The 12,335-nt window shown below is 39.4% G+C and overlaps 1 protein-coding gene across 2 annotated transcripts in view; it reads right to left on the reverse strand.

Annotated features, from left to right (window-relative positions):
* ALDH1A3 (aldehyde dehydrogenase 1 family member A3) overlaps nt 1-4,082 on the reverse strand; it is a 49,774-nt gene extending 45,692 nt beyond the window's left edge. Inside the window, exon 1 of one of the 2 annotated variants that reach the window (XM_069098454.1) lies at nt 3,861-4,082. In XM_069098454.1, the coding sequence (XP_068954555.1) occupies nt 3,861-3,959 (99 nt within the window). In that variant the 5' untranslated portion in view covers nt 3,960-4,082. The remainder of the gene's footprint in view (nt 1-3,860) is intronic. The other variant, XM_069098453.1, reaches the window with a different exon arrangement.
* Between the last annotated feature and the right edge of the window lie 8,253 nt (nt 4,083-12,335).

Consider the following 12,335-nt stretch of genomic DNA (forward strand, 5'->3'; position numbering starts at 1 on the left):
TTTTTTTTTTTTTTAAAGCAAGTTATATGCATGTAGGAGTGCTTTACATAAGAGAGAGCTGAGGAAATTGTGTATTTTTAAAAGGCAGATAAAACTTGTATATTAATGAACCATGAAATCATAAATATTATCTCTGCTGCCTGGAGGGAATTGTTAATGGGGGAAATGGACCCAAAAAGTGAAGGGCTACTACTCCTGGGATCTGGAAAGGAATCTCTTTAAACTATCCAAAATCACAAAGCATGAACTACTAGAAGGCAAAAGTTAAAACTTGAAAAGAAATGAAGGAATAACAAGTTTTTCTTCCCCAAGATACATGATTCTACAAATTGTAAAAAAAAAAAAAAAAGAAAAAAGAAAAAATCAGTCCCCTTATAGCTCTAATTATATAATCTTATGTTCTTACAAAGCTAATCAAACTTAATTCCATTGTTGTCTACTCCTGTAGCACTAAGCATTTATAAAACGAACGTGTAAAACTCTTTGCCTTTAGCCATTCAAACCACATCTAGCTCTTCTTTCCGTCTACCTTCCTTTCTCATCATTTCATTTAAAATCATTCTTGGTGATCTGTGCTTGGTTCTGTGTATTTCTCTCTCTCCCATTTTCCTCGGTCTTCAGTGTCCAAACTCATAACTTGATTGGTTTCTTTCTTTTATATCACTCTTTTTTGAGGAAATGTGTCCACCCTTACATATGAGGGCAACTCACCCAGGTGCCACATCAATATTAATCCCCTGCCTGTTCAGAAAGAATCTTTTCAAATGAGTCTCTTCAAAAGTCTCTGTAAATTAGACTGGGAGTAAAATATAGTAAGAAGAAAATGAAATCTCATTATAAAAAAAAAAAAACAACACAACAGGACGGGGGGGAAATGGGGAATTAGGAAGACCTGATTCACGTAGTAAAGATTCATTTCAGATAGTATTTAAGGTCTGCAATCCAGATCTTATAATTCTTAAAAAATCTTTTGCAGCATGTGATTTTAGATAGTACACACAAAAAAGTATATTAATGATGTTTACCTAGCAAAAAAAAAAAGTACCATTATTCCACTTTACTCATCTGTGTTTATTCCCAGATTTCTATATGGAGATTATTCTATTTGGACTTTTTAGATGGTCACTAAGAACTATGTGGGAATTGTCCTGCAATTAAGAATTGAATTTAGAAGGGACCTTAGGAGTTGGCCAGTCCAATATCCTATCTAGTTCAAGGGCCCTCTCGAAAACGTCTCCCTTACAGTGCCCCTCCAGTCTCTACTTTAATACCTCTAGGGATAGCTATATTAATATCTAGCTTGATTATTATAGAAAAATGTTAAAAATTCAAGTAATGCTATAGTAATGTTAGCCTTCTAACTTCTGTAGTTTATATATATATATACATATATAACATGAATCTATATGCTCTAAAAGCATGTGTATGCATGTGTATGTCTATGCAAGTATATATGTGTCTACACACACACACACGGAGTTCTAAAAGCTAGAGAATAACATATTCCTCTCATTGCCTAGAATTTTTTTTGCTTTTCTCCTTACAAAACAAGATATTAAGCAAATATTATTTTTGTTAGCTTGAAATGGCCTCTTGATTTTTATGAGTTCTCATCTCTATTGGTTATAAAGGCCTTTGAAAACAACGTTAAATTAAATATCAAGCATAGTTAGATATATAACAGACATCAAGAATTATATACCAAGAGAATAAATAAAATAACAGTCTCACTAAACGGTCTGCAAAGTTCTTTGTTCAATAAAAAGTATTTGAAAAGATTGGAATGGATACTTTCAAAAGCGCAATTGGGAGAGGGGAACATACAAACACTATGTCTGTAGTACTTGATAGATATGAATAAAATAAAATGTATGTACATACATGGATCTTTGGTAAATAGTGAAGATTAAAGGTGGGAAGGAAGAAAGGAGCAAATCTAGAAACTAATAAAGATTCATACTTAATCAATCAGGAATGATTTCCTAAATGCTTGTACTCTTCAAAGATTTGTAAGACCTATGCTAATGCTACAAAAATACCCACTGTAATGTGAAATTCAATATAAGATAGTTCTCCCTTGGGTCTCATGGAATCAGAGGTTTTGATAAGAAACTCAAAGCAGTCTTCTTTACAAGCCCCACTTTCTTACTGAAAGTTCCAGAAAGACCTCACTCTGCAATTTTACATTTAATATAATTCCACGGCATTAACTAAGCACAGACTTTTTGCAAGAAGTGTCCTAGGCCCAACTTCCCACAATACCTTGTAGCACAGAATGAAACAAAATTATATGCAACCTTATAGTTTTCTAAAATTCATGTAAATCAGGGGTTATTATTTAATCTGGTATCTGTGAACTTATTTTAAAAATTCCTTGATAGTATATCAATAGAATTATTTTCCTTTGCAATCTTATGTATTTTATGCCTTTAAAAACATTTTATTGAAAAGGGGTCCATAGGCTTCTTCAGACTGTCAAAAGGGGTCCATGACATAAAAAGATTAAGAATTCCTGCTGTAAATCATCCTCCTTACAGAGCTCACAGTCATAACTTCTGAGCTTACTGTTTTACAAAGGAAAGCCCATTGTGTCTCACTAAAAATGGATTCCTTTTGGCTAAAGAACAAGTGGAGTTTTACTGAGGTTCCAAGAAAATCTGCTGTATCTTTTGACTCCCTTACACCCAATTTAAACCAGCTGCGATTTTCAAGGAGCTGAGATCCGATGCCTTTAAAAATCATTAATAAATTTTCACATGGGGTATTTTTGTGGGCTATGGAAGGACAAGTCAGGAAACATACCATTGACCAATAAGATACATTTCTTATATATTTTAATTATATATATATATATTAGGAATTTTAATAGTTAAATTCTGCATAAATTAAACCCAAGCGTTTCCTTCTTTGTTTCCCATTTGTCATAAACAATATGTTTTCAGGAGACTCAGAATTATTTAGATTTCAAATATTATCAGTCCTGTAAGAACTAGTGCTTCTGTGTTCTCTAAGTAGTTCAATAAACCTCACTAAGCCTGGTTTTGTTTAACATACAAAAACATAACCCCGGTTCCATGTAGCAGCGAACTTAAAAAGAAGTTTTAAACATATACCACAAGATCAATAAGATTTAACAGAGCTTCTGAATCACAACCGACCAGGCAATGTCTGCTATTAGTTAAAAGCGGCAGACAGATCATGCGGCCACGGGAAGTGCAACAACACGTTGAAGACCAGAAAAAGTCTCATAATTGACGGGCAAAATCATTAGCGTGTAAACTGCCTTTGGAGAGAGGAGGAAGTCTCCCCGTCTACCTGCCTACCCAGAAAGGGTCTGGCTACCTGTGGGATGTGAGGAACAACCCTTAGTTTTTTACGTTAATGAAAAGTTGGAGGCTCGCCACCACCTCCAGTTAAGGTCCCTCTTTTTCATAATTGGCTTGAAATGTTCACCCCCTGAGTCAAGTTTCTGGGAGAGTGTGTTTGCTTTCTGGGGACACCTCTGTTAATACATTTTCAGAAACTGCCCAAGTTTCTTGTTAAAGAGAACTATGCGTGCATTGGGAATACAAAACTGGTTTCACACACTAAGTGACGCTCACCCGGATTCAACGACCAGCCCTTCCATGGGGAGACGAAAGGTTTCTGGGGGACACAGTGAAGAGAGGGTGGTGAGAGCCTGTCACATGTGATCAGAGAGTCCAGAAGCCATAGCAGAGAGCCTGATAGGAGCACTCCGAGTTTTTTTCTTTTTCCTCCTGAAACTTAATTGCTGATCCCGCCCTGCAAGGGGCTGCCAGGTGGGGCGCTGAGTGCCCACTGACCCTTCTCACCCGACCAGCCCAGACGCCAGGACTCACCTTCGTGTGCTTGACCTCCAGGTTCCTGATGGGATGCGGCAAGGGAGGCACCTTCTTGTCGGGCTGCCCGTTCTCCAAGGTTCCATTGGTCGTGGCCATGACCCTTGTCTCTTTCTCGTCCTTCTACCCTGCTCCGCGTCTGTAGCGTCCCAGCGCTGGGACTGATGGATGCGCCTCGGAGGGTGACAGCTCCCAGCGCCTGTTTTATGAAGGACTCCACGCCTCTTAACCAGAGGGGGCTGCTCTAATTGGTTTCCGGAGGAGACCCCGCCCCACTACATCACCCCCGCCATCCCTTTCTGGAACTCTGAGTCCCTCTCCCTCCTCCAGCTTTGCTCCTGGGGCAGCCCAGTGCAGGCTGCTTGCTCAACTGCTTGGTGTAAACCTCCTCTGGGGCTGGCAGCGCAGCCGGGCCGGATTTGGGGAGAGATCCCGTTCCATTTCCAGCTACGGGAAAGCTGGTCTTGCTCCTCCCGGCGAAGGAAAAGCGCCCACGGAGGGAGTTCTCCCCACCTCTGGCTTAGAAGAAAACTTTCCTTTCCTTCCTTCCCCGGAAACCCCTCAGCTTTGAGAGCTGGGATGCTGCCCCCGAACGAACAACCGAATGGGCTGATTGCAAGTCGCAGCCGCTTTGGTTCTCTAGGAATGATCCTTCTAAGAAAGAAAAAGCTGAACTCAAAGCCCTCAAAGCACCTGTTCTCCTCCCCGCCCCCCCCCCCAAAGCCTTCCCAGTCCACGCATTTAATGGGGGGAGTTCTGGAAGGGGGACGGGACCTGAAAGCCTACAATGACTATTGAAAGCCTTCTTAGCTCCCGGGTTGCAAGGCAGTGATGCGAGTGGGTAATATGCGTGTCAAATCCACTCATCGTGCGCTTACCTTACGGGGCTGGGAGGGACACCCAGGGGCTCACCAAGACCTGAGCTGAATGCACCTTGCGCCAGGAATAGGTTGTACTCGCTTCTCGAATCCCAGGTGGCCCCACACCCCATGATTGAGTAGGGGGTAACGCCTGAACCAGAGATCCCTCTTGGCACTTTTGAAAACATATGTGCTAATCTCCAACAAAGTTGGTGCTGATTTTCTCGAGCTGGAATCAAGCTGTTGAATTCTCGGGTTTGCAGGTGGTTAAACAACTAAGCCGGAGCTCCTGAATAAGTTAAAAAGCATGGCTCCTAGCAAGTCACCCAGAAAAAGGGTAATTACGATGACCTTGTTTTTTTTCATGAAATTGCCCCAAGGTCAAGGACCTTTCCCAACCTACAGGAAAGAGCATGGTCTTTTCTTTCCCATTTACCAGCTTGGACCACTACCTACAGCGTAGGATGGGGACAGGAAGAAATGAGGTCCAGGGTGTATAGTGTCTTCTCAACCAGTTTGCATACTTGTTAGTGGATAGACTGCCTCCCCTAAAGATCAGGAAATTAACCAGCCCCAGTGATGGTATACCTGTCCTCTTGACTCTAGATTACAGGTGTAATACTTTTGTTTTATCATCAAATCCATTAATTTTTTCCCCTTAATCTCTGGTCTGTGATCTGAATTTATGGACAGGTATGAGTTTGGGTCTAGTGTGTCTGCATTACTTTGTATAATACAAGGTATTATTCCAAGGTCTTACTGCAGCTGAAAACCACCAAAGCTTCCAACTGCACTGACTTTTGGGACATACTTTTCCTGAGATAAGCTAAATACTTTCATTTGTATTACCTGGTCAAATTGGATCAGAAGCCAGCAAATTATTCTCATTTTACATATGGAGATTAAAGTAGAAGCTCTTCCATTATGTTGTGAGAGCCGTTAAAGGCAGGGACTGTTTTCATATTTCTTTGAATCTCTAGCCCTAGAATAGGGTCTGATATGCAGGAGGCACTTAGTAAATCCCTCAACTTGACTGTGAAGAAATTGAGACTCAGACAGGTTAAGTTATTTGCTCATAGTTACACAGTTAGTACTTGCCACCTGATGAGTTCCTATCTATCCTTTATAGCCTTCCTGATCCCTCAGTCAGTAACAAATGTTTCCTCCTTGGCTTTCATATAACATGTTGTTTTGCATCTCTGTAATGCATTTATACAGTATTATTTCACATTACACTTTATCTCCCAAATAATTTAAGTTTTTTAAAGGGAGGGACATGCTTTGTCTTAGTAACACTAGCACTGGCCTGTGCCTAGCACTTAGTAAATACTTAATAAATGCTTGTAGCATTTAGCCTTGTACCTGCCATATTCCTCTAGTAAACTATAAGTTTTAAGAAAACAGGAAATTTATTTTATAGGAATACTATTTTACCTAATAGTATTTATATGCTTTAAGGTTTGCAAGGCATTTTACAAATATCTCATTTGACTGTCACAATAATTCTGGAAAGAAGGTACTGTTATTATCTTCATGTTACAGATGGGGAACTTAAGGCTGGGAGAGGTTAAGTGACTTGTTCAGGGTCAGCTAAGTGTCCAGGGCACCATTTGACCTCAGGTCTTCCTGACCGCAGACACAACATTATATCCACTGTGCCACTTAGCTGCTTCTAAACTTTCTTTCTGACTCATCAATGAGCATAGTGCTCTGCATCTCATAGGGATTTTTAAAATTAAATAAGTATGTGTTTGGACCTTGTCTGTTTCTACATTCTATTCAACCATCTGATTGTTCAAATGATTTTACTATCTAGAAATTTTTCTTTGTACATGAACTCTGAAAGAAAGGGGTTATGTTAATTAAACCCTCAAGAACAGTCCTCTACATTAGTGGAAGAAGCCTATTGGCATGGCTAATCCCCCACCCCCCAACCAATATAATAGAAATAAGGGATTTGCTTGCCCGTTACACTTCTGAAGTCTGGTCCCGATTGATTTGAAGGCCTAAACATACTGGGGATGACTAAATCTGGGGTCGTAACCTGCTGTTTCTTTGCTAAAGTTTGCCACTCTAAGTCCACATTTATCCCTTTCTCTGTCCTTTTCTCTATCCCTTTCACACTTGGAGAAGTAGCTAATTCTTCCTTTCTTGTTAAGCAGTGTGGGGACCTCAAGTTCTAGAAATGGATAAAAAAATTTCAGTATGGGGCAGCTAGGTGGCGCAGTGAGTAAAGCGCCAGCCCTGGAATCGGGAAGACCCGAGTTTGGTTCCAGCCTCAGACACTTAACACCCACCCACACCCACACACAAACTAGCTGTGTAACCTTGGGCAAGTTACTTAACCCCAATTGCCCTCCAAAAGGCAAAAAAAAAAAAAATTCAGTATGGATAACCAGGAATTAATGCTTACTTGACAACAACCCTGGAAACCAAACTACCAGTTTCACTGTTGTCATTTTCTGCAACTATTAAAAAGGATAATCAGTTCAATGCATACTGTTCTAAGCCACATCTGGTCAGGAATGGGGTTTCTTAATCAATCAAAATCAAGTATTTAATTGCGTATTATATAACAGAGGGTAGGTAGGTGTCACAGTGGATAGAGTGCCACACCCCAGAGTCAGGGAAGACTCATCTTCCTGAGTTCAAATCTGCCCTCAGACACTTACTAGCTGTATGACCCTGGGCAAGTCACTTAACCCTGTTTGTCTCATCTATAAAATGAGCTGGAGAAGGAAATGGCAAACCACTCCAGTATCTTTGCCAAGAAAACCCCAAATGTGGTCACAGAGAGCAGGAGATGATTGAAAATGACTAAACAACAAATTGTATACCAGACACTGCACTAGGCCTGATGAAACAAGTACTATGAATGGAACAATGCCTACTTGCAAAGAACTTACATTCTAATTTTGACACAAGGTCAACACCACCAATTAATGAAATTGCAAAATATTCTGACGATATTACTTTTAAAATATGTGTTAAAATATATGAAAGGTCTGGTAGCCTGGATCTGTGATTTCATTGCTGCAGGGAACTCCCAGTATGGAAGTTCCTTCTACTGATCCACATTAACAATCCCTGTATAACATGGTGGGGGGGGCAATGAGAGGTACATGTAAGAGGTAAGACTTAAACCCAAGTTATTTCTGACTCCAAGGTCAGTCCTCTATGAACTTCAAAACACATAGCCTCTCAGTGGTTTTACTATAATGATGAGCTAAGTATCCCATGTGCACTATTTATTCCTCTGTGTTCTGTAATCTGGATTGGTAAGTAAAAAGTAAGAAATAGTGTAGAAAATGGGAATGTGATATCCTAAGTCACTGGGTTTCCTGGCTTCACTTTCAGGTCGTAGCTTCTGTAGGGCTAAGTGGTCCTCAAAGTAGGTGTATGATGAGACCATTCCCAGAGAAGGTCCCTTTGCAAGATTTTCCTTAGGAGTCTAGAATATACAGTCAAGTCATAGCACAGTGCCCAGAATAAAGTGGGCACTTAATAAATGCTTATCTACTGACAGGCTGGTGCTCACATTAAAAAAAAAAAGGATGATTCCATATGGAAACTTGAATCATTTTGTTCATTTATTTTTTAGTTTGGGAAACTTAATGATGTTACTTAAAGCATCATTTGTCCAGGGGGTATAGGCTTGCTTGACAGTTGTCAGCCTGCTGCCCATAAATTCTGAAGTGTGGAGCCATCTCCTGCACGCTTGTGCTCGCACACACACACACACACACACACACATGCACACACACATATACACAATACACATAAGCACACACACGCGCACATGCACGCACATCACACACACGCACACACACCTGCTTCAGGCAGCAGGCCAATTACTGCGAGTTGGGTCCTGATGTAATCACACCTATCCCCCTACTTCTTGATCTTAACACCTACGTGATACCAGTAGGCTGAGATCAGAGCTACAATACTCAGCCGACATGGAACACATCAGAGAAACTGCATTCATCACCATTGTGCAAAGGGACTTAGTGCAGTAGAGAGAATGCTAGCTCTGGAGGTGGAGAATAAAGGGTTCATTTGCTGTCTCTGCCAGCTACCACTGGTGTGGCCTTGGGCAAGTTACTTCACTTCCAAGTGACCTTAGCTTCTTCATCTGACAAGTGAGGGGACTGAACTAGATAACAGTGAAGTCCCCTTTCCCTCTAAATTTATGATCCTAAAAATTAGGAAAGGGAGGAGAGGAGGAGAGAAACTGGTACTATATATGATAAAAATAATAAGGTTGCTTTTTGTTTTTCCCGCTCAGTCTCTACCTGGGGCAATGATTGCTATAATTCTTATTTTTTATGAATGAATAAAATGAAACATAAAGACTGAACTGGGGGTGGCTAGGTGGCACAGTCAATAGAGCACCAGCCCTGGAGTCAGGAGGAACTGAGTTCAAATCTGGGTCTCAGACACTGAACACAAAAAATATCTGTGTGACCTTGGGTGAGTCACTTAACCCCAATTGCCCTACCTTCTCCCTCCAATAAAAAAAAAGAGTGAACTGACGTGCCCCACATGTTAGTGTCAGAAACTAGGACTGTAGAATCCTTCTGATTATAGTACTTTAGAGTTCAAGCTGGAAGGGACATACCAAGTTCAACCCTCCATTTTTGGATGAGGAAACTGAGGCACATTAAAGTTAAGTTACTTCTTAAAAAAAACAACAGAATTTTAACCCAAGTTCTTCTAATTCCAAGTCCAGTGGCCTACCCACTATGCCATGCTGCCTCTTATGAGAGTATGAGGTGAGGCAGCTGGGTGGCACAGTGGATAGAGCATTGGAGTACGGAAAACCTGAGTCTGAACACTGCCTCCACACAATGACTGTGTGACTCAGGGTAAGTCACTTAACCTCTCAGCCTCAGTTTCCTCAATGGTAAAAAAGAGGGGGATATTAATAGCATCCCCTTCCCAGTGTTGTTACAAGGATAAAATGGTATAATTTTACAAGATTCAACTCTGGGCATTTTCTCTGGCTGTCTCATGTGCCTGGAATGTTCTTCCTCCTCTGCCTATTGACTTCTCTGACTTCTTAAGTTCCAACTAAAATCTCAACTTCTGCAGGAGGTCTTCTCTAACCCCCCTTAATTCTAATAATTTTTCTTTTTTCATTATTTCCTATCTTTTCCTGTGTATAACTTGCTTTATGTATATTTGTTTTCATGTTGTCTCCCCAGTTAGATTGTAAGCTCTTTGGAGACAGGAACAGTCTTTTGCCTCTTTTTGTATCCCCAGTTCTTAGTACAGTGCAATGAATACAGTAAATGCTTAATAACTATTTATTGAATTGAATTGCTTTGTACACCTTAAAGTACCATATAAACGCTACTGTTACCATTATCATTATCATGTCCTTTTATTGTTTTCTTCCTTTAGCTTTTACCCTCCCTGGAAAGAGCCACTCTTTTCTCCTCTTTCGTTTCATCATACTTGTTGTAGAAGCATAATCTAGAAAGCATTTGAAGCTAGAAGAGAACTTAGAAATCATTTAGTCTAATATCCTCCTTTTACGGATGTGCAAACTTCAAGAGGCTATAATGAGAGGCTAAAAAATGAGATAGGCTATGACACTTGAATCAGTCATAAAGGCAGCAAATAAAGGAGCATAGATTTGAACCTAGGTTCTCTTCCAAATACATGTGAAAGTATCCAGAAAAGGATGAAGTACTCTAGACATACCAAGTGTTATTGTTGGTAGTATTGCTTTGTTTTTAATTACAAAAACAGAAGAAATGTCCAAACATGCAAATCTGAAGGGTGCTTGGTCAAAGCCATTGTTATACCCACAATCCATAAAGTAACTCTACCTTTCAAAGGAGGGAATATCAGATGGTCATACTGCTAGAAGAGATGAGGGTCACAGTAGGAGTCTGAAGACTGAGAGGAAAATGATTCCTGACCTCCACAGTTCTACAGATGCTTGGTCCTGGATTTGGGTAGGAGTGAGAGCTACCCTGACCCTCAGAGTAATTGCTAAGGTCTTATTTCAGCCCCCTTGGACATTTTGGACAGGCATTTTTTTCTTGCGGGGTAAACCATTAACTTCCCCCAACTATTTTCTGACTCTGTGATTATTCATGGTCAGAAACTGCTTTAACTTCCACCGCCAGATATAAGCCTACAACTGTATTAATAAGAAATGAAGAAAAACAGTATGCACAAAACCATAAGAATAACAATAAATGATAAGCTGCCAAAATTAATAAAATTTACTAAATGAAACCCAAAGAACCCTTATACCCTGAAAGCAATTAGGCAAAATAACAAAAGAGGTACCAAATGACAGAAAAATGAAGATTTATACATTAATTTTAATAAATTAGCACCACTTTATTATTTTTTTTTGGCTCAGAATTGAGATTTCACTGGTTGTAGGGAATTTCTATTAAAGAAACCACTTTGACTAATTCAGATTGATAGTTCTGCAGTCTTAAAGAATTGTCTGAGAAGGTAGGTGACTTAGCCAAAGTCACACAGCCAGTAAATAGCAGTTGTAGAATTAAAATCAGGACTTTCTGCCTCCAAAGACAGCTATCAATCTATTGCCATGCTGCCTCTTACCATTTGCATTTAATTTGAGTTTTTATACTAATTGATGTTACTTTCCTTTATGTAATTGTAATCAAGACATTTATTGTTCTTTTAATTCTACATCTTTTCCCCACTCTACATTGCCAGTCTAGATTTCACTTATTTCTTTGTGTTCTTCATGTTCATCATTTCTTAGGCAACAATAATATCCCACTGCATTTATGTACCACTGTTGCACCCATTTATTCCCCAATCTTTTAGCACATAGCTTGTTTCTGATTTCTTTTTATTGCTGTAATGAATATTTTTGTTCAAATAGGTTGTTTCATTCTTTAACCAGCCTTTTTAACGTATAAACTCAAACTGTAGACCCAAAGGGGCAGACATTTGGCAGTAACTTTTATTGTATAATTTCAATAATTGTATAATTTGCTTTCCAAAATGGTTGAATCAATTAATAAATATTTACCAAGCACGTATTTTTCATGTCAACCAATTCATGCTTCCACCAACAACAAATTGCTGTTCCTGTTTTCCCACATGCTTGACTGACTTTTGTCATTTCTTACCATCTTTGCCAACTTGACGGGCACATCAGAACTGCCTTAATTTGTGTTTTCCTGATGATTAGCTGTTGTTGATAGTTTGTGGTTGTTGTTGTTGTTGGGTTTTTTTTTTTTGATAGTTGCCTATTCATATCATTTGACTACGTATCAACTGGAGACCTTATTTTAAATTTTGTGACAATTCTCTCTCTATTTTTGATGTTAGTCTTTTGTCAGAAATGTTTAATACAAACACTTTCCCTCCAGTTTGTAAATTTTCTTGTCCGGATGTTTTATTTGGGTAAAAAGATTTCTTACTGTTATATGATAAAATTAATCTATTGTTTCTTTTATGCTTTTCACTTAAGAATTTCCCTTATATCCATAGTTGTCAGAAGTTATCTTGGCAATTGTATTGATTTTCAAAATTTATTTAATGCTCAGTTTTGTGAGTTGCTTCTGTCTCTCTCTCTCTCTCTCTTTCTCTCTCTCTCTCTCTCTCTCTCTCT

This window comes from Petaurus breviceps, unplaced genomic scaffold (genome assembly GCF_028583685.1).
Source record: "Petaurus breviceps papuanus isolate PSGF00001 unplaced genomic scaffold, PetGlider_PUasm1.0 37, whole genome shotgun sequence".
Lineage (NCBI taxonomy): Eukaryota > Metazoa > Chordata > Mammalia > Diprotodontia > Petauridae > Petaurus > Petaurus breviceps.